The 27,347-nt window shown below is 48.1% G+C and overlaps 1 protein-coding gene across 10 annotated transcripts in view; it reads right to left on the bottom strand.

Annotated features, from left to right (window-relative positions):
• Window positions 1-731: 731 nt before the first annotated feature.
• The window catches only part of TIAM1 (TIAM Rac1 associated GEF 1), a 158,398-nt gene continuing 131,782 nt past the window's right edge, over window positions 732-27,347 (bottom strand). For 9 of the 10 annotated variants that reach the window (XM_050333454.1, XM_050333451.1, XM_050333447.1 and 6 more), the window contains 13 exons: window positions 24,481-24,584; window positions 15,587-15,766; window positions 15,099-15,167; window positions 14,696-14,821; window positions 12,518-12,626; window positions 9,914-10,093; window positions 9,684-9,802; window positions 8,555-8,663; window positions 7,976-8,034; window positions 6,975-7,077; window positions 6,133-6,220; window positions 5,109-5,281; window positions 732-3,188 (listed from right to left, as the gene is read on the bottom strand). In XM_050333454.1, coding sequence (XP_050189411.1) covers window positions 2,725-3,188; window positions 5,109-5,281; window positions 6,133-6,220; window positions 6,975-7,077; window positions 7,976-8,034; window positions 8,555-8,663; window positions 9,684-9,802; window positions 9,914-10,093; window positions 12,518-12,626; window positions 14,696-14,821; window positions 15,099-15,167; window positions 15,587-15,766; window positions 24,481-24,584 — 1,883 coding nt within the window. In that variant the 3' untranslated portion in view covers window positions 732-2,724. Of the gene's footprint in view, window positions 3,189-5,108; window positions 5,282-6,132; window positions 6,221-6,974; window positions 7,078-7,975; window positions 8,035-8,554; window positions 8,664-9,683; window positions 9,803-9,913; window positions 10,094-12,517; window positions 12,627-14,695; window positions 14,822-15,098; window positions 15,168-15,586; window positions 15,767-19,982; window positions 22,620-24,480; window positions 24,585-27,347 lie in introns of those variants that run through there. The other variant, XM_050333455.1, reaches the window with a different exon arrangement.

The raw sequence follows: 27,347 nt of genomic DNA, 5'->3' as shown, positions 1-27,347 counted from the left end.
CTGGAGGAGGCAACAAAAAGCAACTGGCTGGAAAAATGAGAGTTAAAACACCTCCCAGACCTCCATGCTACAGGGTGCCAGTGCTCTCTCCCACTGCTGTTCTACTGCAAGCAAAACCCAGGGGCTGTGCAAGGCTCTTCTCACAGCTCTGGCAATGCCCTGTCTTCTAAAAAACCAGTTCCCTAATTCCCACCAGCCCACCTGGGAGGGACAGCCCGCCAGAAACCAGGCACAGAACCCACCTGCCCGTACACCAGCAGTCCTAGTTCCCCCTAAGGAGAAGGGGTGGGAGTCAGGGTCTCAGCTGGGGGGGGCTTGGGAAGCTCCTGCTCAGGCTGCACAACACCCCAACCCCCAGCACACTCCTTGTGTCTGGGCTAAAATTCAGCACCCCTAAAGGAGAGGGGTTGGTCAAAGGAATGGCCATGGAGAGAGCTCTTCCGGTGTAACTGGAATTCCTTCTGGAATTTGCTGCTTTTTCACCTTGCTTTTTAAAATGCACACTGAAGGTTCCTCGTGACCAGCCTAGAAGAAGGACCAGGCATGACTAGTTATGGAGGTCGTACGGAAAATGGCAACGCTCCCCTGGGAAAAACACGAGCTCGGCCTTACCTGAGGGCTCCTTCCTGAGCTACAGCACCTGGCAGGTGAGGGAGGCAGGAGCTCCTCCCTGTCACACCTTCTTTGTAAGGCCTGGTGTGTGATAAACGAGCTGCAAATAGCTGGAAATGTTTATATTTTTTTCCAGTATTTTATTTCTGACAGGCATTTACAACGTTCCATTCATAGAACTAAAAACATAAAAATAGACCTTCTTTCAGCTTATAAAAGAAATATATAAGAACCTTTGACATAGACATGTCATGACATTATGTACAAGAGCCACGGTACCTTCCCAGTACCAGCCTTCCAGTATTTGAGCTCTGGCTGCATCCACCGGGAACAGCCCAGGGCAAAAACCGCCGCTCCTCCAGCACGCTGGGACACAACTGACAGGTGGATGATATAAAACAATGCTGTGATCATACAAAGGGTATAGAAACTCTTCTAAAGCTTTTAGGAAAAGAAAATCAGGAAGATAGCAAAAAAGTTGATAGAGAAAGCTTTCATAAGGTCAAGTATAGTGCACCAGAAACCAGGGAGGGGAAGGGGGCGGGGGGCAAGGGGAGGATGCTAAGTGGGACACACAGACAAGTGATGGATATTTTGGGGGGGGGGATAGTTTTTGTTATGTTTTAAAATATAGTCAGAGTGGATTTTATAAAATATAATCCTAAAGCTATTATAAAATTTCAGGTCTTCAAAGTACCTACTAATGTGTCAAACATCAATAGATACCGACAAAACAAAACCAAAAAAAAAGAGAATTTCATATAATCTTTTTTTTTTTTTCCTATAGGTGAAACTGCAATGGGAAAAGCTATATAAATCTTAAAAAAAAAAAAAAAAAAGTGCTATTTTGTGTTTTGCATTTGGAAGTCTACTTAAAAACCACGAGATTTTAGTCACATCATTTTACCCTGTTTTAGATGTTTAAATAAAAGATTTCAAATGTTAAAGGTTTGCTTGTGTAGAGCCTGCTCGTACTCTACTGCAGTGAAAAAGCTTTTATAAAGGAATTAAAATACACTAGTTTCACCCACGGTAGGAGAGTGGATGAGGTCAGTTTTTTGGCCATGAATTCCCTGTCCCCTAAGCCCAAACTCTGCCAGAGAGAGTGGACCAGACGGATCTGTGGCTCCAGAGACGTCCCACCACGGATCAGCTTGGTCCACCACAATTCAGTCGTGTCATTTTATTTATTATTCTTTTTATTATCTAACTAAACTCCAGTCTCAAACATATACAATAATCCTTTTTCCTCAAGAAAGTTATACCTAAATAAGAGTTTCCAGTTCATACTTGAATATAAAACCACCGTTCCTAACCCTCTGCAAAAAGCTAGTCCTGTATATCCTATAGACGTGGAGCTACGCTAACGCCGTAAGACTCTCATCCCTTTGTGCCCCTACATCTCAGGTAAAATACAAAAAAATATTTCTTCAAGTGTTAAATTTGGATCTCCTTTTTTTTTTAAGAGAGTTTGGCATCTTTATAACAGTATGTAAAACTAGAGCTTCCAACATTGACATTAAATTAGACCAGCCACGGACCGAGAGGACTTGAACACAACATAAATCCCAAACCTTTCCTCACGCATTCCTAAAATACACGTATATTTCTCTTACATTTAAAGAGGGGAAAAGAGAAAATAAGAATACTGCAACTGTACAGGTTAAAAAGGCAGTTTGCTCATGAAGGAGATGAACCTACGACCGACGGCTTTTACGGCTCTAAACCCCTCCGTCCTTGTGCTCTTGTTTTAAGCTAGTTCGCTGCACGTAGGTTAAGACACCCAGAGTAATTTGTTTTCCAGTGATTATGTTTTTCTCCCCGTACTTTAATTTCAGCCCCTGATTACTCCAGAATAAATAAAATAGTGTGAAAGCCCTTGGTAACGTAAGACAGGACCTCAAGCTTTTAACCCGTTCCCGGTTTTTGAGCGTTTGACAAGTTGCCTAAAAAGTGTGGCCTCATGGCTTCGGACCGATTCAGCTGCCGAAATGGTGTGTGCAAGTGTGCAATCTATGGGGGCCAGCCCTCCGTGGGAGCGGGAGGGAGGGAGGGAGAGGTGGAAGGGGAGACCTACGCGATCCAGGTGGGGCAAAGTGGGTGTGGGGGGGCTTAGAGCTCCGTGTTGAGTTTCCTGCCGGGGACAAAGTCTTCGCGCCTGACCCAGATGACCTCCTCGCCGTGTCCCCCCTCCACGTCGCCGTTGATGCCGGACAGGGCCGCCTGCTTCTTGAGCTGGGTCATCCTGGCGGCGTGGGCGTCCCCCCGGCAGGGCTGGCCTGCGATGGAGGCCGCCTGCAGCCGCTCCCGCAGGTCCCGCTCGGCCGCGCCGCCCCGCACGGCCTCGCAGTACTCGTCGTCGTCGCTGAGGATGTCCGTCTCCTTGATGTCCTCCTGCTCCTCGTACTGAGCGAGGTCAAACTGTTCCTCGACCCAGCGGTCAGTGTCCCCCCCGTGCGTGGGCTGCTGGGGCTCTTTTTCGGGGCTGCTCGTGTAGACGGCGTCTGAGTCAATGGTAAACCTGTTTCGGGCCAGCCGCCGCCTCCTCCTCCCAAGAGACTTGCTTGGGGCTGACACTGCGCACACACAAAGATAAAACCCCACAGGCTTTTTACACACACGGTACAACTCCCTCGGGAAAAGTTAACTCTTCCAGGGGCCCTTTATTTAGCACCGCTGGGCACAGAGCAGGCAGACTCGCACGGATGACCTGGTCACTCCCCGCGGGGCGAGTCACGCTCCGCTCGGCTCCTCAGCACGGGTCTCTCTCTCTCTCCGGCTGAAAACACGGAGTTTCTGCTACTCAGATCCACGGTTGGGATAACGGCCCACAAGGACTGTTCCTCCTGAGCGGTGGGCAGGCAGCCAGCACCAAGCGCACCTGTTCAGCTCGGCTTCTCACACGCGGTGCCCGCTGCCGGCACGCCACAGAAACCAGCGGGCTCACCCCTGGGCAAGGGAAATCGCTTTGCTCTGGGGTGAGAGCAACACCACCGGGTTTCCAAGTGGCTGCCTCGGTGCTGAAGATGCTGCAACTGCTGTGGTATTTACAGGGAATTAAGTTCCTTGTTCAGGCTCTGCTCCTGCCTCCCCCTCCACTCCCTCGCTAGTGGGGGAGGAACCAAACCCCAAAACCAGTAAGTTCCTTGCTCAGCATCTACTCTGCTAGCTTTTGCAACCGGCCCAATTAGCAAATTCATATCTCCTGTGTTGGAATATCTTCACAAGAGGCTCGTGAGGCAAAGCAGGGGATGAATCCTGCACCTGCTTTATGTGCACACACACACGTAGCTCCGTGGCCAGCAGTGAGCTCCCAGGCTGGAGTTTCTCCCCCTCCACCAAACAGCACCTTAGCACTTGGCAGGATGCATTTATTCAACTCTGCCTTGGGGGTGGGGTTACCTTTTAACGTCCCCGAGCCTCACAAAGGTGCATTAAGTATGACAGAGCTCAGCAGTTGCAAATTTTATCTGCAGGGAGAGGTCTGGACTTTGAGGGGAGGTTTTAATCTCTGCAGAACTCATCAAGTGAAAGGAGGTTTGGCATCTACAGCAGGGTGGCCCCACAGGCCCAGGGAAGCAGCGCTGTGGTTTTTGGCCCTCCTCTGACTCTCCTTGCTTAGGATCTGAAGTGTCTGTGAGGCAGATTCCTATCAGCACCCCGAGTGAGAAGCCATGCTGAGGATGGTGTTGGTCTGGCCTGCCCAGTACAGAAGAGGAACAGAAAGCCTGGTTGTCTACATTGCTGGATCTAATGAGCAGAACAAAAAACAAACAACAGACCAGAACAAAACACGCAGCGGTGCCGTGTGCTTTTCACTTGGAAGCAAATGTTTTCTTCCCTCCATCATCTAGTGTTCTGAAAATGAAAACCTGCTTCCCCCTGGGATTTTCTCATTGCTTTTTGCCTGAAGTCAACTGAAAAGGAAAATCCACGGTTTAGGACAGGCCATTGCAAAAATAATAGCATCAAGTGCATGTTTCTCCAAATGTGAGAAGTGGGAGCAGGAGCCCTCCAGCAGTAGAGCTGAAAAGCCTGAAAGGGGGGACATCCAAAGCTGTCCCTTCAAACCAAGCCACTCGCTCAGACGGGATCTGATTTTTTTTTTTTTTCCCCTGGTGTGCATTTTAGTTTAAAAGTGCTAGGGTCACCTCAAAATTCTGTACATGCTTTTAAGGAACAGGCAAGCAGGGCTTCTGCTTTGTCCAGCTGAAACCCGGTTCCAGATTAAAGTGCACAGCCAATCGGTACTGACAGGAACCCCATTTCTCCCTTCCATGCCAGAAGGGCTGCTCTGAAGCTCAGCCTCGAGTGCAAAGCAAGGTAAATAGAGGCAATTTAAGGCTCTCAAGGAGGTGAAGCATGGAAAACCAGCAGTTTTTACATACACAGGAGAGAGAACGCTAATCCTAATTGTACAAGTAACAGACACCACCACATGTCCTACAACGGTGCTGGGGTTACTGGGATCTTGAAAGTCTGTAGCCCTACAGTACCTGCCCTGTTCATGGCTGGCCTTGCACCTTTTAGAGCACACAATCTTTTTCCACCAAAAGGAACATATTGCTGGGATGAGGGCAAGCTTTCGGTTTTAAGAAGCTGTCTCCGGTGTTTGTCCCGCAGGATCGAGTGCACTGCCTTCAGAAAGTCCTTCCTGTGTTCTGGTGAGCTGAAAAACAGGGGAGAATACAAAAAAAGGCAACATTACCCACTGGGAACTGCTAAAAGCTCAGTGTAAATGGGATAAATAATGAGCAGTTCTGTGGTTTAAGACGGTGCAAATCGACTGGCAGAGAAGACTCCATTTAACACCGTATTTTCAAAGCCCAGCTAAACCTCTGGTCATTGCAAGGGGCATCCAAGGAAACCAATGCACAGTTCATTAACAAAACATTTAACCTTTCACCCCTCCCGAGGTTTCCTTTTCCTCCAGTGCCGACCAGGCACTTCCCTGTGTCCGATACACATCGAGCTGACCTGTGGGGGCTCATTAAATCTGTCTGGCTCCTGGGAACACACACCAAGCACAAGTCCTGCAAGTCCCTACTACCTCACAGTAGGGACTGGCTTGGCATCAGCTCTGCTGGATCCTGGTGAACTTGTGTTCCGAGTTCTCACTTGAAACTCTTAAACCACGTCAGGGCAACCACAACAACAGTAATGGATGTTTCCTTAAGGAAAGGGCAATGCCCCCAAGAGCAGATTTTGGAAGCTGGTGGCATGAAAGGTACCGGCTGGACATGACACACCAGCAGCTAAGTGGAATAAAGATCCAATGCCGGAGTTTAACTGGATGTGAATGGAAAATTTTAATAAGGATATTCCCATAGAGGTCACGCAAAGCTGATCAAATATGTGCCTTTTTTTTTTCCCAGACATTTTACAAAATTCTGCCAGCCAGAAGGAAGGTTTTTACACCCTCTCCCTGCTTCCCCTACTGGCTGTTCCCAGACTGCCCTAAAGGAAACACTGGGATCCAGAGGTGCAGCTGCCATGGAAAATAGGGAAACACACACTTACCTACAGCAAAGGTGAAATGTCCTTTCTGGCCTGCCCTCAGACTCAGATTTAACATGGACAATCTCACACACAGAATTGGTCTCTGCATCTAAAGGGAAAAGCAAGCAGAACTTCATGTAACAGCTTCTCGTGTTTAACTTGGAAGTATTTATTCCATAATCCTGAAGAAATGGTTTAAGACCAACCAGGACAACAGGTAATACACTGCAAATAATATTAACTCATGGCTGAAAGGCAGCAGTGGGCAAGTGACTAATGAAACAACAGGCTCTTAAACTGGCAGTATTTTATATGCACCCACTCAGTCCCATAAAAGTAGTTAAAACCCAAAACAAACAAACAAAAACCAATAAAAAACCCCTGAAACAAATGAGCAAAAAACAATCCAGCTTTTCAGGTGTTCCATAAAGTACTGTCACATTTTGAGTGGTGAGGCCCTGGCACAGGTTGCCCAGAGAAGCTGTGGCTGCTCCTGGATCCCTGGAAGTGTCCAAGGCCAGGCTGGAGCAACTTGGGCTAGTGGAAGGTGTCCCTGCCCATGGCAGTGGGTGGGACTGGATGGGCTTTAATGTCCCTTCCAACCCAAACAATTCCACAATTCTATGATTTTACAACTACCTCTTATGTTCTTTCCACTTATGCATTAGCAAGTCAGAAAACCGTATAAATCTGTGACATTTTTCATCCTACAAGCTCCCCACGAAGCTGGCAACCCACAAAAACCCACCAGCTCTGTTGTCTCACAGCTGCAAACTGCCTTCTAATCTCCAGAAGAGGAACAGAGTGAACCAGAGTCAGCAACTACTCTGCCCTGTTTTTCCAGAATGCAGTGGGAACGTTACCTGCACTGGCCAAGGCCCGAACCTGCAGGGCTTCCAAAGGTATCATGTGGCGAAATCGGAACGGATCCCAGTCTTCATAAATTGAAGCTCTATGTGATCCTCCCTGGAAGAATTTCAAAACACCATCAGGAAACCAGACACCCTGGGACAGTCAGACACAAGAATCTCCTGTGCTCTGCACTGAGAGCTTCCAGCTACAGACCTGCTGCCATTCTGATTTTCTCACTGCAAACACCTCACTGAGGTGCCCTGTCCGTGAAGATCTTGCTAAAATCTAGACTAAAGCACCCCATCAGCTTTCCAAAGACAGTCAGGCCAGCACTGCACTCTCTCCTCCAGGAGCACATACACTCAGGAACATGTTTTAGCTTTGCTTTGGCCACTCTGAAGTCCATCCTGTGGCCAGCTGGCTTTACCCATGTGAGCATTTCAAATCACACCTCAGTCTATGCCACAGGTGGGAATCACAAGTTTTCTGTGGCACTATAAAACTGTGTCCCCTGTTGTAGGATGGGCTTACTGTCAAGCTGAGCTTTAACTTTGAGTCCCAAACTCCAGTGGGGTCCCTGAGCCATCCTGCAGGCACACCTAATTCAGCTGAGAGCAGCCAGCACTCGTTTGGGGGCACAAAACACCCAGGGCGCTGTGTTTCACTGAGCAAGATGACAGACATTAAATATTTGCTTCACATGCATTGACCAAAGAATCAAACACAAGAGAGATGTTCACAGTATCTCGATTCATGACAACCCACTCCCCAGAGTGGAATGGATGTGGCAGGGACATGAATAACTAGTCCAGCAGAGAGCCAAGGATCAAGTAAAGGAATGTTTGCTGCATTCTGGACGAACAGCACATTGCTCAGCACCACCCAACACCTCATACACCAAGGATCCCACAGGCAGAAGAACACTCCAGCTCCACAGCTTTATGGAAAGCAAATCCCAGTCCCAGCCCCACAAATGCCCACAGCATCACCTCAAGCAGGCCATTCAACTTACAAGTTTCTTCTTCTGTTTGGAGCCATCCTTGTATACAAGGACCACGGCAGTTTTGAACACTAGAGGAGAAAGTTAGAGACAAAAGCCATGTAGTCACAGAATCACAACATCACAGAATGCTTGGTTTGGAAGGGACCTCTGGAGATCACCCAGTCCAACCCCTTGCCAAGGCAGGGTCACCTGGAGCAGGTGACACAGGGACACATCCAGGTGGGTTTGGAATGTTCTGCAGTACTTGATGTAATTCTTTAAAGTAAGAGAGAGGCTGGGTTGTGAAGTAGAGTTACTTGGCATCGACTGGACTATCAAACCATATCTTTTCAGAGACAAATACATTAATATTGATACAGAGCTCACTATAGCCTTGGACATGAGTTTAAGAAACTCTTGCACTATACAGCAATCTCCCAAATCCTCACCAGTTTCAGATCACCACAGAACAGAACTGACCATTGCAGCAAAGAGACAAACGCTGCTATAATTTCCAGCCAACCTCATGGAAGGCAATGCTCAATTACCTTCAACAAATATCTGCTAAGGCACATGTGACATCTGAAATGAAAGTGGTAGGGTACAAACCAAATGCTGCCAGCTCAGGTTCCTTCTTCCACTTGCCCAGGGAAGCAGGAGGGTTCAGCCATATCACTGTATTATGCAGGAGCAAATCCCCCATGGAAAGGTCGGCGACCTGCCAACATGAAGAGCAGAGACAGCAGTGTTTAACGAGTTCAAGGAATCTTGTGGGAATTTCCAGTTCAAGAAACTTGCCTGAAGTTTAGTCCTGAACAAACAGAAAATACCCCACAAGCAAACTTTTTGGAATATTTTGTCAGATGGCCACAAGCACGTGCAAACAGACTGTGACACTTAGCAACAGATCCGTGTAGATCCTGAATTGGTCAACATGAATTAGGATAAGTTAAACTCACAGAACATCTCTTGCAATTTGGTGGGAAGTTAGGGCAAAAAAACCAGATGTTTTCTTTGCCTATTTCATTTCTCCTTTGTCCATCTTCTTCCCAAGCAGATGGTTTGAAACTGGTTTGAAAATTTAAAAACCCAGCCCCTAACGTACATACTCAGTTTGGGGCAAAGTTTAGAGATCTTTCTCTCTCTCTTTATGGTCCCCCAGAGTGACAAACTGAGTGCTACCCCCAGTCCAGGGGTCTCAGACAGTCAGCCAGGACTGAGCCACAACACATCTTCATGTGTTTCCATATGCACCACATGAGACCTCCAGCCCACAGCCCCAGGATCTCTCTCATGCACCAAGCCCCCTAAAACACTTCTAAAAGACAATCAGCAGTTTTTCACACACCACACCTCGCATTTTCAACTCTTCCAAGCCATTCAAGAGCCAAGAACAGCCTTGCCTCAGCATGTCAGTCCACTGAGACTGATGGGGCCAGACGACTGATGTGAAAGGAAGAGAGTCAAGACAAGGATATCAAAATAGGGAAAGGCCAGGTTGGGATGAGACTTTGACCCAAGCACCACACTAAAGGTCAATTGTCCTTCTTTACATTGGTCCCACTCACTGAACCATACAAGCAAAAGCAGTTCTGGAATTGAATTGGGATTTATCTGTTTGCACCAGGAGCCACTTCAAGGGATGAACAGGAAAGGTAAATACTGGATACACTTTAACATGCACCCTCCAGGCACCACAATACCAGCCTTTTCCTCTCCAAATCTGGTCATCTGTTACCTCTTTTTTCTCCCCTGTTTGCTCTGCTATGAGCTGGTCAAACACTGCCCCATACTCCTCGTGGATCTTCTGCATTTCATTAATGTGGCTGGCAACCTTGTTCATCGTTTTGATGGCCACTGGAGGAGAGACAGGACGAGACAAAAAGGAATTTTAAGCCTCTGAGAAGAAGGATTCCAGGTCAGAAATTAAGCAGGGGGAAAGCACGTGGGGTTAACCCCCCCCCTTACCATCAAGGTGATAATGTTCTTCACTGTCCACGTCGGTGAGAGCAAAGAGCTCCTTCAGCAGGAGAGGGTATTTCAGGATCCGCTGGATGGGTTTGATGAGGTAAGACTCCAGCGTGGACGAGTGCTGCCGTCGGGGGTTCTGGGCATCCAGGAATGCCTTGAAAGCAGTGTCTGTCTTGGCTGGAAGATTAAAATGAAGCCATTGGATAAATAAAAAAACCCAACCAATAAAGTGACTTTTCCGGCTTTAAATTCATTTATCCAGAGCCACATTCGGGAGGAATTGTAGATTTATCAGGTCCACGGAATCAGATTTATGCCCTCCAGGTTCTGAGTCGTTGACACTTTGCCTTGGATGTGGTATTTAGGATTTCAAAGCAGGCACCCACCTCCATAACCAATACAGGCAGGATTTAATTTCACTGTCCATGGTAGAACAGAATACACTGAGTTGGAAGGGATCCAAAAAGATCATCCAGTCCAACACTCCTGGCCCTACTCAGGACACTCCAACAATCCCACCCTGTCCCTGAGGGCATTGTCCAAACCCTCCTGGAGCTCTGGCACTTTGGGGTTATGACCACTGCCCTGGGGAGCCTGTTCAGTGCCAACCACCCTCTGGGAAAGGACCTTGTCCTAATATCCAGCCTAAGCCTGTCCTGACACAGCTCCAGCCATTCCCTGGGGTGCTGCCCCTGCTCACAGAGAGCAGAGGTTGCAGCTGCCCCTCATGAGGAAGCAGCAGACAGTAATGAGCACTTTTGGCCCTGCAAATATTTTAGAGCAGCTCAAATTGTTTTAGTCGTCTGTTTCCTTTCAGCAAAGGCTCAGATTGGGTATTTATGAAAAGTCACCGCTCCTAAGCCCGGTCTGACAGGTGCACCTACAATATTGACAAGCCTGGTTCTTGTCACCTCATTAGACCTGAAAATGCAGCACTGAACAACCATCAGGAGCCAGAAGGGGGCAGAAAAGCAGTGCACTTATGCCAGGACAGCAGATTTTGGGAGCACAGGCAGCCTGGACACCTGATTGCCATCATCTTTTTCTACCTGACTGCTACTGAATTTATAAAAATGCCATTTTCTCTGTTGCTCCCCCTACTAGAACATAAGGGAGGAAGTAAGGAGGAGGTGGTATTTTTAGACACACAAGTTATTCAGTGTAGGAACAATTCCACACAATTGCTTTTATTAGAGTCGTGTCCCCTGCCAAGGCTGGGTGGTTTCTTTTACAGACAAGTCACCTGATTGCAATAAAGCAACTTCAGTTTCAAATCCAAAAGCCACCTGCACCTCAGCTGAGGACACCAAATTACACCTGAAATACGCTCCCAGGCTGGATAAGAGATTTATCTCTGGCACGAAATTTTATGTTCTGCTTATGCCATAATTCGAGCACAACCATCTCTCATTTATAAATACACAGTCAGCAAAGAAAAATAAAAGCAAAATAACCAGATCTACCTAGCCTACAGCTTTAACATTAAGGCCCAACAAAACGATTTCCAAAGAAAGCATGGATGTGACTAGCAGCAAATCATTCCTTTATATATCCCACAGAGCTGCCAAGCACTCTGTGCAGGGTGGGGAATAAAAGTTTACAAGAGAAATGAAAAACTAAAAAGTGCACCAAAAAAAAAAAAAAAACCCAAATCAACTGAAAACCAAAAAACCCCAAACTTTGATTGTCAGACATCCAGATGTTCTTTGAAAAATAAGAGCTCCTCCCTGATGGCATCGCTCCTACAACTGGAATCATCTGTTTATTCACTGTCTTGGCCAAAAAGGAATTGCACGAAGCACTGGTAACTCTAAGATAGAGTAACACTTTCACAAGGGCAAAACATCACTCCTGAGGCAAGTTGGCCCATGAGCATTTATAATCCAGACCACAGTTCATTTATCTCCATCTCAGCGAGCCAGGCTCTGCTAGGAATTCAGACATGGAAACTTCTCAGGCAAGCTGGAATGAAGGCGAGAGGAAGAAGAGAGGGGAGAGGGAGCACAGTGAAGTTAAAATATTGAGGCAGCTTCCCTAAAACATTCTCCCAGGCTGATCCTCTCCTAGTGGCCGCCAACATTCAACCACACTGGCTGAGGATTCAGTGGGATTGCCACCAGCAAGGATTCGTGGCACAAACAATCCCAGGAGGGATCCAGGGGTCATTACAAGCATCACCATTCCTGGTTCCAAAGTACACAGTGATCCATCAGCACAAGCCACGCTGGCCTTTTAGGAAACCTTTCCCACGTGACTGAAAAGTGTCAGGGGAGAATAAATTCAGCGTGGGGAGAGAAAAACTCCGTGCAAGGTTAACCAGCTCTTGTAATGAGCTCCTCGGGTATCGTCCCATCGAGGGTGGTCCCAGAACAGCCACGGCACGGGGCTCTCCATGAGCCTCTGGGGCCAGATGGACTTAATTCCCTCCTGGAAAAGCACCCAGGCACGTGGGTGCCCCCACTGCTGCCCCACAACGTGCCCTGCATGGTTGGGGGTGCAGGGGTCGCCTCTCCCTCCATCCACAAGGCCAAGCTGTGCCAGCCCAAACCGAGGTGTGTGTGCAATGACCCTCCCTCTGTTCGTCCAGCACGTGGCTCTCACCTTTCACCAGGACTTTGGGGACTTTCGTGTGGCTGGCACAGAAGGCACTGTACAGCTTGAACCGGTCAGCGTAGTACAGGAAGGATCCACCCAAGGAAAACAACACTTTCTAGGATTTAAAATATACATTAAAAAAAAGGCATTAATAATTAAAGCACGTGAAAGTGTTTAGTTCTTTTTTCCCCCCTCATCTGAAGCTTCCACTGAGCTTCGGGATGACAGGACAATGCATTTTTCAGAGTGTTTTCACACCAGGACATTGACCTGTTGGAGCAAGTCCAGAAAAGGCCACCAAGTTGGTCAGAGGGATGGAGCAGCTCTGCTGGGAGGAAGGGCTGAGAGACTGGGATTGCTCAGCCTGGAGAAGAGAAGGCTCCAGGGTGACCTAATTGTGGCCTTCCAGGACCTGAAAGGAGCTACAAGAAAGATGGAGAGAGACTATTTACAAGGGCCTAGGGTGACAGGACAAGGTACAATGGCTTCCCACTGCCAGAGAGCAGGGTTAGGTGAGATATTGGGAAGAAATCCTTCCCTGTGAGAGTGGTGTGGCCCTGGCACAGGCTGGCCAGAAAAACTGTGGCCGCCCCACCCCTGGAAGCATTCAGGGCCAGGCTGAAGCAATCTGGGATAGTGGAAGGTGTCCCTGCCCATGGCAGGGGGTGGAACTGGATGATCTTGAAGGTGCCTTTCACCCCAAACCATTCTGTGATTCATCCGCCAAGAAACAGGCCCAGCCTTGGTGTGTGGATTAACACATTAATTAACAATTATAATAATAATTAACATCATCAGCCAAGTCCCAGTCTGAAGACACCACTAACTCCAGAGGGACTGGGTTCACAGCTCCAGAGCTGTGTTTAAAAGACTTACTGAGCTCAGCAATGGCCAGAGGCCACAGAGAGGGCTGGATGTGTCTGACTTTGTGATGGATCAAGACACTCAGGAGCTGTGCAAGCAACACTCAGCCCTCTGCACAAACACTTCCTTGGACTGAGTTTGTGTTAGGGGTCAAACACAGTCCTCCCCCAAGATGCCTCATCTTTTCCTCAGTGCTTGCTCTGCTATCCCCTTAGGAACCAGACACCACGTGGGCAGCTTGGGGACAGGCAGGAGGGGGAACCAAACTGCAGAACTGAAACCAGGGAGCCCCAAAGCCCCGTGTTTCACACACTGCTTCCAGACAGTGCCCATGGGGCAGAACTGAGAGTGAGGCTGGTGCACTTTTTACGGAAAGAGGTGGAAGCAGCAGCACTCAGAGGGCAGTTCTCTCCATAAGGAGGCTTCTCTGGCACTTTGCTCTCAAAGCTCAGAGCACACAGTGATCACAGAGGCTTCCTCCAGTCAAAAAAGGTGTCTCTGTGCTCTCCATTAAGTGCACATTTCCTACAGAACAAGAGCTGTGTTCTAGTTCCATGAGGACAGCGTTCACGACTGAGGCTCAGTTTAAACAAACTCCCAGTGGCAAAGACACACGTGGACAAAAAGGCAAATTCTTTCAGTAGCTCTTGCAGGGCTGTATGTTAGCTGAAGAGAAACCCAGTGGAATTACTGTTATTCATCAAGACATCCTGTCCTTTACCAAGGTGAGTGCTCAAAGCCAGAGTAAAATTCCCCAGAGAGAACACTCAGCTGCTTGCCATATCCCCAGTACCAACACAACTGCGTTAGAAAAAAACCAGAATTTGTTCCCAAATCTTCCTGGTTTTTATATGAAGTTTACATATCTGCAGTTTATCTTTCCACCTGTGATGATGCACATCTGCTGAGAGCTGAAAGTATTTGCCACATAGTTCCACCACGGATCAAAAGTCCAAATACAGAATTCCATGAGCTGCTCTGATCTGCAGCCCCAGTGGGCTTCTGTACATCAGACTTGTCAGAGCAAAGATTTTATGTAACTTTCCATTTCTAGCTTTTCCTGACAGCTCAAGGCAGGAAATCTGTCAGAAGGGCAAGAATAGCACCCAGAAGCACATGGTGTTGCAGGTTTCTAGTGCTCTATATGGCTAAGTGCAGCACAGAATTAAAGTGTAGCAGGATAATTTTCAGCACCAGTATTAGCTGAAAATTAATCTTGACTGGGAGTTGATGCATGTTTTTAAATGAACAGTGACAACAGGCAGGAAAATACGATGAAGAGTGTCAAAGGACTCCTCAAAATGTAAACCATGAGATTACCTTAAATTGCTCGACTTTTTCAAGCTTTTCCAGGTCTGGAACCAGCCTTACTCCATCTTCCAGAGTTTTCAAGAACTCTACCTGGAATGCTACCATTTCAGTCAGATTCCCAAAGAGAACATCCAGCTAATAAGAGAAGGAAAAAAGGCAAAATGCTGAAAATATCACTTGGTAGCTAAATCATGTTTTCTAGAGCTTCAGTAACTCTCAGTTGTATAATCAGGGTGATGTCAGGAAAAAACAACCTACACACTGTACATTACTGAGCACTACTTTTATACCCTCCTAAATTCACTGTTTGAAAAGAAGTGAACTTAAAAATTTCAGACAAGTAAGTGCAGCTGGGGGTGGGCAGAGAAGAGGGGCAGGTGAAAGCTCTCAGGCAAAAAGACAGTCAACATACCTCATCTGGTGTGAGGAACGTTTCTTTTTGTAGAGGCTTCAGGTATCTCTCCATTAGGCAATTTAAGTCCTAGAAAGTCAGAAAAAGATGCCCATGTTGGTCCCTCAGAGTGCCACTGAAGTGGCAAAGATCACTGCTCACCCAGTGCAAAATTACTGAGAATTTTTCCTTTTCACACACAGGAACAAAACTGCTGGATTTCACACAGTTGAAAACGGTAAAAGGAAACATTTACACAGTTTTACTTCCAAAATCACTGAGCAGTGTCCCTCTGCACACCAGCTGAGCAGCTTCCCAACGGCAGCCTAAGAATTTGGAAAGCCTCCTTATTTCAGAGGCTCAAGTGACTATTTTAGGGTCAGACTGCAGAACTGAATGCAAGTTCACTAAGAGATCTATGCACGAAGCAGAACTTGAAGCACTGGAGAAGAACCAACACAATTTTACAAGAAATAATAGACTGAAGCAAGGGGTGGAGCCCCCCTCACCTTGACATAGGTGCGCTCTGTCTCCAGGAGCTCACAGATGACCTTCCGCAGCTTGTCTGCGTCTGTGAGTTGTCTCATGGTGGCCAGCTGGGGTCCTGCAAATTCCTGAGGGTGAGCACTGGAGTCAGAAGGGTTCATTTCATGCAGACTGCGACAGAAAGCAGCGACCTGCTCTGTGCTCTTGAAAAAAAGAAGGAAGAGGAAAGACCGGCGGTAATATTTTAAGTAAGGGCCATAGGAAGGATGGAGCTGAGAAGCGCTTGCAGTTTAGCAGTTGCAGTTTGGGGACTTTTTTAACAGGCACCACAGTCCAGAAGTGTCTGTCCTTGTCTCTCAGTGACTGAGGATAAAGGAGGGGAAAAAAACCCCAAAAACCAAAACAGTTGCACAATTCAAATTAATTGAGGTGCTGTTCAACAACATTCCTGGCTTCAGACGTACAAGAATTTTAATTAAAATAGGCTCGTCCGGCAATCAAGATCGACAAACTGTAACAAAGAGGCCCAAGAATTGGGAACCAAAAATGACTGTGGGAACAAAACACAGACGCCAGCCCTCTGCCAGTTCCCTAATTGTTTGCTACAGCCCTGGGAATAGCTGTGCCAACACAGCCGAGGAGACAACACTGAGGCAGAACCCATTCAAGCTGTTTTTTCGGGGAAGCAAAGCCATCCAGGGAGCCAAAGCCTCTCCAGGCTCCAAACACGAGTTCTTTGGGAGAGTAACTGTATACCTGATCTGTGCCTGGAAACACGCTTTGAAGGTGAATTTCTTCCCCAGAAGTCACGTTTTGCAGAGCTGCTACATCAAGCTCATTTCTTTATACATAGACATGTGATTAAATATTAAAGCCAGTTATCCTTGCCTCACCTCCTTGTCTTAGATCATTTTCTCACATCTTTCATTACAAGAAATGAAAAGTCTGGAGCAGGTACAACCTCTGGTGTCAGTGACCACCGCCCCAGGCTCCTGGGGTTGCCAAAGCAGTAGTGTGCTCTGTCTCCATCCCTCCCAGAGACCTGGAGGGAAAAGAGCTGCTCCACTGGATCACACCTCTCTAATCCCACCAGGGGATCTTAATCCAGATGCAGTGACTTCCCAGCACTGCCTCTATAGCCCTCCAGTTCATACTAAAAGTCCTGTGAGGAGCAGCTGAGGGAGCTGGGGGAGCTCAGCCTGGAGAAAAGGAGGCTCAGGGGGGACCTTCTGGCTCTGCAACTCCCTGACAGGAGGAGGGAACCGGGGGGGTCTGGCTCTGCTCCCAGGGAACAAGGGACAGGAGGAGAGGGAATGGCCTCAAGATGTGCCAGGGGAGGGTCAGGTTGGACATCAGGAGGAATTTCCTCATGGAAAGGGTGGTCAGGAGTCTCCACCCCTGGAGGTGTCCAAGGAAGGCCTGGCCGTGGCACTCAGCACTCTGGGCTGGGGGACAAGGTGGGCATCAGGCACAGGGGGGATCCATGGGCTGGGAGGGCTTTTCCAACCTGGGTGATTCTGTAAAACAACTGACCCCAAACGAGCCTGTTCAAACAGAGAAATGCAAGGGAGGAAGACAAACCAACAAAATGAAGAAAAGAGAGAATAAAGCACATCACCACCTTGCAGTTTGGAGTCAGAGCCCTGACCCCTGGGAGATCACTGCACTCCCACCAGCTGCAAGTGCCAAAAAACCTCCGCCTTTTTTAAGCCACGCAACCTGCTCACACACAGCTATTTCCCTCTCCATCCACCCACAGTCCACGCTAGGGACAAGTAAGGATTTCCTGCTCTTACACAGCTGCTTTCCTTAGAGGTCTCTTACGGCTACAAATGCTCACAAACAGGTACCACTTCACAGCATATGAGTAAAGAGTTTATTATGCAAAGGATCATTTTCTTCAGGACACAAGTGGAAGCAAGGAACTAACTGTGACTGACTGTCTATACAAAAAATGCCTCCTGGACACACTTTTTTTACAGGGAAAATATGCACCTTCAGTTTCTGAGGTTTAACTCAGACGTGGAAGAAAGGAAAAATATTGTAAATTGAGGACAGGAGGAAGCAGTGAGTTAAAACACTCTACTTCCAACTAACTCTGCTTCTGGTAATGGCACACGTCACAGAGTTAAGATTTATAAGTCAACGTAATTCCTGCTATTTCTCAGCAAGGTTCCACCTATACTCACTGTACTTTAAGTATAAAGCACACACAAACTTTCAGATGGCATTTGCATTTCCATAGGTGTGATCTTGATCCCAACAGCCCCAAACCCCCAAAAGGCAGTAGGTGAAAGCCTGGCTCCAGTGCAGGTAAAAAAACCCTGCCAGATTACCTGCTCTGCTGGAAAGGGACACAGAACTGACAGTTCACATATGTTAAATCTGAGCCTGCAGAGACCCAGGATACACAGGGGTTTGCTCAGAAATGTTTAGCTTGAAGACTGTTTTGCAAAAGAATATTTGGGGAAGACATATCCAGTGGTGTCGTGCCTTAAGGTCCAAATGCACAGATAAAACTAGTTGCAATGTATAAAATACAATATGGAATCAAGCTCCAGAAATAAACCAAGTGTTTCAAGCAGTTCATGCTTGATACCCCACAGGCTTCTCCCCACCCTGTGCATGCAATTGCAGTAAATTGCAGGCAAAGATGGGTCACCCAGAAAGAGAGAGTGAAAATCTACTTAGGGTGTGAAACACCAGCTAAGCACTGAAGTTGAAAATTGGGTAACTCACACAGGCACGTGGGTCTGCCCCAGAAGGAGCAGTTACACCCATATGCCAAAAAGGAAGTGTAGAAGACTTCCCAAAGCCTTATCTCCACTTGCACACTTAATAAACCACCCCTGGGCTCCAGCAGCGGCTGAACGCTGCCTCTCCTGAAGAACTGCCCACCTGTCACTCACCCCACACTCTCTGGACACACAAAAAGTCTCCAGCACAATAACTCACAAACTTGTTCTCTTGCAATTGTGGTGTGTGACCCCAGTCCCCTTCCCCACTTAAGCCACAGCCACCAGTGGGGGCTGTGATGGCTCCACCCAGCTTCCCCCGGATTTTGGGGGCTGCACAGCTACACAGCAGTCAAGGGCTTTCTGGAACAGATGTCTGTGCTGCTGCGCAAATCTGACCCTAAATCAACCATCTTAATCCATAAATAGTGGACATTCCAGGGCCTGTTGAGCTGCACACCAGGATCTGCCCTTGAGTAGGGAGAGTAGGGACATCTCTCAAGGTTCCTCCTCAGGGATTCCCCTGCCACAACAGACTCCTGGTTAGTGATTAGCAGCATGCTAGACTTGGAATTCTTAGCCAAGAGATCTACAGGATTGGCTTTAGACATAAACCCTTGACCAAGCCTGGGACTAGGAGTGGATCCAGCTGCACCTAAACCCCTCTCCGAGAAGGAGCTTAGAAAGCAACAGGGTCCTTTCTGAACCTCATGACTCAAAGAGAGGCCCCCCCCACAACCACTTCACCTGACCCTGCCCTTTATGCAGTAAATAACCAAGTGTAAGTAAATAACCATCAAGTCTTGTTAAACCACTGTCCCACTGACCAGCAAACTTTGCAAACTTACCAGTTTATATCAATAAATCATTGCTTCTTTGTTACAACTGAAGTGCACATCTCCACCCATGACAGCTGCTGTGTTTCATTCCTGAACATAATCCTGCCTACCTGGTATTTCCTTTAAAAAAAAATCAATTCCTACTGCACACAGGGTGCTTCAGGACACAGCTATTCTGATGAAACCTCTCAAACAGATTTCACAAAAGCCTCCCTGTCACCCTTCTCCTGAAGAAAGTGGATAGAGCAGAGAAGGTCTGCAGGAGAAGCAGATCCTTTTATCTCCCTACACCAGCTCTGTTTGCCAGCTGCAACAATGACAGCACTGAAGCAGGATTTCTCCAGGAGAATTAAGGCATCACACTTCAAGGACGATTCTGCAAGCAATCCCTTCTAGCAACCCCAAAATGAGGCTGAGGGCTGGCACAACTGGGCTGAGAAGTGGGGTAACCCTTCCTCTGCAGAGGGGCTCAGCAGAGGGGCTAAGCTCACATCCTTCCCATCATGCAGGAGGATCAAGCCCTTACACTCACCAAGCACGGGGCTGGCAGTTTTGGCTGCCTGCCCCGTAGCTTTGAAAGCAAGAGTGCCACTTCTCATGCTTAAAGATGTACAGGTGCCTGGGCATCAGGCAACTGCCCTCCTGAATGGCACAGTGCACCCTGTGTTCCACCAGGGCTGGCAAGATCCCCAACAAAACTCAGGCAAACTGCATCTCTTCAGGCACAAAAAGCCTCAGCAGGGCACACACCTTCAAACTCCCAACCCCAAAATTAACACCTCACAAAAACCCCCTGTAACTGCTAATTCCTGAGCCCATCAGCAAAGCCCAGCAGGTCTGCTCACCAGGTACAGCAAACGGTACAGGGAGTCCCCGTCTCTCCCAGCGCCCTCGGTCCTGAGCTTACGGTTCACCCTCCAAGGAGCCGACATCGCTGGGAAGGCAGGACCGCCAGGGCTGTCACTCATCCAGCAGGAAAATCCCAGCGCTGCACATACTCAGCTGATCCAAAGGGCTTTTCCCACTCCAGACAGGCCCCCCTGTGCTCCTCACTCGGCGTGCAGCTGGGATCACTGCCGCAGTTCGGCGGGGAAGGGGCAGTGCCCAATCCTTCTCCCGGCAAAGCCTTCCCGTGGGTGTCACTTTGCCGCCCGCTCACCGCATCCCTGGGAACTCGGAGCCAGGCACCAGGAAAAGCTGAGACACCTCAGCGCTGCTTTCAGAGGGAAACTTCAGCAGAGAGGCTGAAATGCAGCAAAGGCAGGCTGGGAATATCAGTGTGTGTTGCCTGTGGCTGAGCAGGAGCCGATTGGCTCCGAATGGTGCTGCTGAGGAATATTAAACATCTGAAGGGACAGAATTAAAAGAACTTAAAAGAGCCAGTTAACGCCGCCGCGAAACCGACCCCTCCAATCCCTGTTTTAATCCTTTCACGTCTATTTTGCAACACATTGAAGGTTTGGAGACTTAATTCTGGTCTTGAATAATGCTGCAGAGAGCAGACGACCTACTTTTCTTGGAAAAAAAAAATGTCTCTGAATGGTGTAAGCATGTGCTCACACAGCCCATCACAACAGCTCCCCCAGGCACAAGTGGCTGCGAGGTAATTAGCCTTTAATGCAAGAGGCAGATGTCTTTAATTAGAAAGGGGAAGAAATGAGTGTCCTGCGGTATTTTAACTGGGGATGCCTTTTAAAACACATCCCCGGTAAATCAAAAGCACCATTGCACGAAAAAAAAATATGCAGAAAGATTGATTTTTTTTGAGATGCAGCACAACACCTGTCTCAGCCTTTGGTAACATGCAATGTTAAGAACTTGCACATATACCCAGCCTTCAGGGTATGAACCTCAGTTTATTCTACAATATTGAAAAGTGCAAAACAATCAGGTCACCACAGAGGAAAGAAACCACTGAAGAAATTACGCTGGTATGAAATGTTCCTGGTATTCTCGTGAATAGAGATCGACAGAGAAGCATCCCCTGTCATAAACAGCCTGAAATTCCAGTTCACATGCTAGATGAAAACAGGCCTGAAGAGGTGGCAGAGAGCAGGCTTTCCTTTCCCCCACTCTTCTCCCTCCCAGCTCCGTCCTCCTTGGCTCCCACATGAAATAGGGAAAGGAAAGCCAGGAGCCCACCCCAGAGCAAAGCAACCTGTAGAAAAACTGAAGGCCACTGCCAGTTGAGTGACCTGAAGGAAAAGGGTTGCACCCAGAAAGCTACTTGCTAGGATTCACAGAGATTTCAACCTGAGATAAGAGGGTGAAATCAGATAGGGGGTGACTCCAGAGAACAACAGCTATCCCACACCACTGACACCTTGGAAATGGGTTTCTAGTATTTTATCAGAACAGTTCTACGGACACCTCATTTTCCTTATTATATACAATATATATATATACGTAATTATTACTTTTACGATACTGATGGAGAAGCAAATTCTACGTTACCAGCCCTTTAGGATACACCTAAACCAAGCTTTGCAGAAAATGGAGGAATCCTCGGAGCTACTGCTGCACCCTCCAAATCCTTCACCACCACACCAACAGCTTGGAGGCTTTTGCAGATTAAGAAACAAATGCACCCACTAGTAAGGAAACACACACCCACGTGCACACATGCTGGGCTGGGGGAAGGGACAGAGACAGCCAGAGGGAGGAGGAGGAGGAGAAGGAGGAAGAAAAGGAGGAGAAGGAGGGAACACACATTCGAAGACACATCCATCTACCTCTCACCTGCATGAGAAAGGTCCCAAAAAAGTCCCCCAGCCCCAGGTTTTGGAAGGATTTCCCAGCGCTTACCTTCACACAAAGCCCGTGCTAGGAGAGCGGATGGAGGAGAGCTGCGGCGCTGCCTTCCTCTCCTCTTCCCATGAATTATTAATGCTCCCCTAGGATCGCTCGGGGAAGCTGGGAGCCGTCCCCCTCTGCAGCCGTGGGGTTGGCAGGATGCAGCCCTGCCCCAGGACCATGTTATCACACACAGCAAAGGACACCCCAAAGGCTATTTTGGCATCTTTAATGCTGGCTCTGCCCTGAAAGAAGGGGAGCTCTGCATTTCGCTGGGAGGCTCCCACGCAGGTAAAATGGATTTCCTCTGCTGCCCAGAGCTGAATGGATAAGAGCTCCTGCCCTGCCTTAGCCAAGAAGGGCAGAAATGTAAAGGAAGCCTCCCCCAACCTCCACCATCCGAGGGAGCCTGGAAGCTGCGGCCGGGACAGTGATAAGGGGGAATGTGCCCTTCCTGGTGGGACGAGGGCAGAGCCCTTCCCTTCCCACGTACAAAAATAACCCCTGTAAAACAGCGCTGAGGACATCAGCTTAATCTTCTGTGCCATAATCCCAGGAGCGTGGAAAGGTGTGGGAGTGCACGGACAGGAAAACACCTTTGTTTTTCTCCTCACTTGCACCAGCCCAGTGGTGGCTCCCCGTGGAAAAACACCAACTGCAGGATCCTTGCTGCCCAAGCAGATCAGCTTCCCCCAAGCACACAGAAAAGCGAAGGGATTAGGAAAACCCTTCTGCTGATAGGGCTTTTTTTCCTCCTCTCTACCGTATACTGGAATTGTCTGTAGGCACAGCAGAATAATTTGGGGGGGGGTTCTGTAGTTTTCATTAGGGAGGAACCAGCGAGGAAGCCCACTGAGTGCAGAGCTCTTCTAAGGTGAGCAGGGACAGCAGCATCCGTGACTCTGCCAAAACCGAGCACATTGTATATATACTACACATACATGTGTCCCTTTTTTTTTTTTTTATGAGGGACCATTTCAAGCAGTTTGTCCCACAACAAATGGAACACTCGGTGCAACAACTCACTCCCCTCTGCATCTCACAAATACAGCGACACATCTCTGCGTTTCAAAAGAAAACACGCGGCGATGTCAACATTTCATTTACACGCAGGCAGAAGTTCCCCCCGGTGGCAACCAAGGCTCCTCAGAGGCAGGAGTTACTTTGCCAGCCTGTGAATATTAAGCATTAAAACCGCTAACGTGAATTTTCTCAGTTTAACTCAATCTGCTGGGCCCGCAGAGCTAATCGTGTAATCCCTGCGCCTTCCTTCAGGCAACTCCAGCTCCGAGGAACTGGGAGGCAGGATGCAAAATGGAACCCCACAGCCTGTCGAGCAGCTCAGAAATAGAAAGCCACGGGAAACAACAGCGAGAACGTTTATCCCCCGAGCAGCCATGTGTTATGCTCAGTGCTCCGCCACAGCTCCGGCGTTTGACAGGAGAGACTCCCTGCTCAGAGCGTATGAAAATCCCAAATATTTACAGTTAAAAATCCCGAAGTATCAACAAACACTTCCGCTCTCTGAAGAAGAAAGTATTTGTACTTACAAGGAAAAGATCTGTAACAAACCCTGGTAACAAACTGGAGGAGTAATCACCTTCTCTGCATGCATTTCATGCACTGGAATGTTTTCCCTTATCTGACTTCCACTGTCTGCCTATCAAAGACAAAACCATGGGCTAGAGGACATAAGGGATCAGGAAACAAGAGGCCAAGGTCTTTTCCTTCCTTTCTTTGCCATAGTGTAGCACAGGGACTCTCAGAGCTCTCTATAACACATCTTAGTTAAAACAAGAGCTGAGAGAAAACATCCACAGACTGAGATCTGATTCTCATTAAATCATTAATTATGTAGAAAAACGGCTGTATGATCTCACCATCACCTACAGCAGCAAACACCTAAAAGCAATCAGCACCTTCAAGATAATCTCACTCGATTCTGCCACAAAAGGCACTAATCATCACACCTACTGTCGTGTGAAGCTCCCCAGCAGCGAGTGTGAACTACCAACCACCGCGAAACCATCCCTTAATCGATGGCAATTAGAAACCCATTTGTGCAAGCTCTTAGTTATAATTGGAGAGTTTTGCTTCATTTTAAGGTAGATGATTAGTTTGCATTTAAAAACCAGCATGTGTGCTTTAAGGAAATACAGTTTAACTCACAGTTCCTCCTGTGCCTAGTGTTTAAAACTCAAAAATCCTCTGTGGCATCACTAGCAATCAAGGAGGAGTAAGAAATCGTAATAATCCACATGATCTTTTGGTTTAGCTCTGGTGAAGGAGCTGATGAACCAGCCCGTCCAAAAACTGTGTGGAAACACTGTCACAAGATACTGGAGACGTGAACCGACCCTGGAAACAGGGCACGAGTCTTGCTTAAGAGGGAGCAAGCGATGTGCCGTAATCAAAGCTGTCGTTTGTTCCATTCAAGCTCATCCGTAAACACCTTGAAAGGAAGATCAGAGCCCTCCCAGGAGAGGTGCTCTAACCAGCACCTGGGCTGTGGCTGCACTGAGCTTCCACGTGAAAATGAACCTTTCTCACCTTGCTCATCTTATCGGCCTCGTCGGACGACTCCAGGTCCTGCGTTTCCGCCTCCTCTGGAGCTGTGTCGGCAGAGCTGTCCGGGTCACCACAAAGGGAGTGCCCTGCCAAAATGGAGATGTGTGAAAACACAGCCAGAAAGCCCCAAAAATCCAAAAAACCTGGGTGCAACCACGGAGCTCCCGCGGAGGGCCAGGCCCCATCCCGCACACAAGCACATTCCAACGGGACCTTGTGCCGGCAGCACTCAGTGACCTCAAGCACCAGCTTTAACAACAGGTGTAAAAATAAACAGGTTATGGCCAGGCACACTATTTAGTCAGAAGCTACAAAAGCCAGTTCAGAGATAAGGCTAAAATGTCACATTGAAATTCTTAGGTTCAGCATTTGCTCCTTGGCTGGTGAGCAGTTGCCAAGGACCTTTACACCTCAGTGGTTTCAAATGGACACTGTGGTATGCAGCTCTGGGCTGTGCAAGCCTTGGTCAGCCCTTCCCCTGGGTTGAAGTCAGACAAGATGATTCTAAATGGCTTGCAGTTTTGGCCTAAGATACCCGTTTCTGAGTCTCTGTGTTGATTTTTAAGGAAGCAAACCCAGTTTTAGCAATTTTAGGAGTCGATTACATTATTTGAATGCTTGATTTCATTTCCATCAGTACATGGCAATAACTTTGCACTTCTGAGCACTCTCCTGGAGACTGTGTTGTTGATACAGCTGGGAACTCCTTTGTGACTTCTTGTCACCTGCAAGTGACTAAAGAAGAGAGCTAATCCCAGCCCCAGAGCTCTGTGCACAAATAACTTTTTTCTGACTTTTCCTCTGGCTCAGGTAGCTGTAAGAGGCAGTGTTGTTACACCTCTGCCACTTTTCACATAAAACCAAATTTTATATCCATCCAGCTCCCAGCTATGGCAAATTACACTGACCAGTGATGGACTGAACTCTGCCAGGAATCTCCTGTGTGCCTCAAGCCAGCATAAAGAGACATCTTACAGCAGCTGAGTCCACACACTAATTCCTTTTATCCAGAAAGATGGAAAGAGACTATTTACAAACGCCTGGAGTGACAGGACAAGGGTGAATGGCTTCAAACTGACACAGAGCAGGGTTAGATGGGATATTGGAAGAAATTCTTCCTTGTGAGAGTGGGGAGGCCCTGGCACAGGTTGCCCATAGAAGCTGTGGCTGCTCCATCCCTGGAAGTGTCCAAGACCAGGTTGGATGGGGCTTGGAGCAACCTGAGCTAGTGGAAGGTGTCCCTTTTAGACCCCATTATCAAAACCGACTGGCATGACTGTGCAAGATTCCCACTTTTTTGTGTCCAGAAATAATTTGGAAAAAAATGACATTCAGAAACAGAGAAATAAAGTCAGAACATACTCTGCACACTGGGATGGAGTGTAGTGCGTGTGAAAACGAATTCTTAGAGCCCTTAAGCTGTCCACTTCAAAAATAAGAGAAAAGGAGTGCCGTGTGTCATAATCTGTGTGGGGCAGTCTGTTTTCCTTCATTGCAATTAATTTCCCATTACAAGCTGTGTGAAATACACTTTACAGTGGTTTCTCACCCCAAACCAAGGCAATTATGTTGGGGGGAGGTGGGGTGGCTGCTTTTTGCTTTCAAGCCACCATGTTTTCTCTTCCTGAGTGTTAAAACGCCACTTAATCTGTTTCCTGCAGTACAAACACTTTTTACCCAGCAGACAGCAATCTCTCACTCGAGCAGTCACACACCACGTGTGCTCAGGGTATTTCTACTGTCCCCAGCTGCCAAAGCCAACTCGACTTTAGCAGCTTTATCTGCTGGTTGTTAAATGCAATCAGATCAATAATGCTGCACATTCTCGCCTGTTAATACCTCCCAGTTACCGCCCCACTTCTGTCAGGTTCATTACATCACCTTCTTTTTGCCCTGTAAATCTTTATTTAGCTCTGCCAGGAGCTCTGAGGAGAACGTGCTCGTTCCCTCTGGCAGCCCCTGAATGCTGCCTGACCGCTGCCATTCGCTGCCTTCACTTGGCATCAAGGAATTAGAAAGGGAAACCCAAAAAGCTGCAGGAAAAGGGCGTCAAATCCACGCTGCCACGTGCCCGCGATGCCAGGAGAAATTACAGGCTCGGAGGGTTGAAAGCTTTGGTTTGTACCTTTAAGGTGCCTCTCAGTCTCTTGAACAAGTTGTTTTGACACAGCTCAGAGCCCCACACAACACCAAGGCAGAGCTCTGGCCACAAACTAAACCACAACAAGTTTCCCCTCACCATGAGGAAGGTCTCCATTCCATGGAGAGCGGCAGAGCACAGGAACAGCTGCCCAGGGAGGGTGTGCCGTCTCCCTGTCTGGAGACATTCCAAACCCACCTGGACACGTTCCTGTGTCACCTGGGTGACCCTGCATTGGCAGACTGGGTGGTCTCCAGAGGTCCCTTCCAACTCTGACTATTCTGGTATTCTCTCTGCCATTAAACAGAACATTTTAATACAAATTGTTAGGGAACCGACACCTTGTCCCCCAGCCCAGAGCACTGAGTGTCATGCCCAGGCCTTCCTTGGACACCTCCAGGGGTGGGGACTCCAAACCTCCCTGGGCAGCCCCTGTCAATGTTTAGCAACCTTTTCCAGCAAGAAATTCCTCCTGATGTCCAACCTGAGCCTCCCCTGGCACAGCTGGAGGTCGTTCCGTCTCCTCCTGTCCCTCGTTCCCTGGGAGCAGAGCCTGACTCCCCCCCAGCTCCCCTCTCCTGTCAGGGAGTTGCAGAGCCAGAAGGTCCCCCCTGAGCCTCCTTTTCTCCAGGCTGAGACCCCCCAGCTCCCTCAGCTGGTCCTGTTGCTCCAGACCCTTCCCCAGCTCCATTCCCTTTCTCTGGACATG

The sequence above is a fragment of the Myiozetetes cayanensis genome, unplaced genomic scaffold (assembly GCF_022539395.1).
Source record: "Myiozetetes cayanensis isolate MyiCay16 unplaced genomic scaffold, myiCay2020 scf5-8, whole genome shotgun sequence".
In the NCBI taxonomy this organism is placed as follows: Eukaryota; Metazoa; Chordata; class Aves; order Passeriformes; family Tyrannidae; genus Myiozetetes; species Myiozetetes cayanensis.
This window is presented reverse-complemented; position numbering and strand designations above follow the sequence as displayed.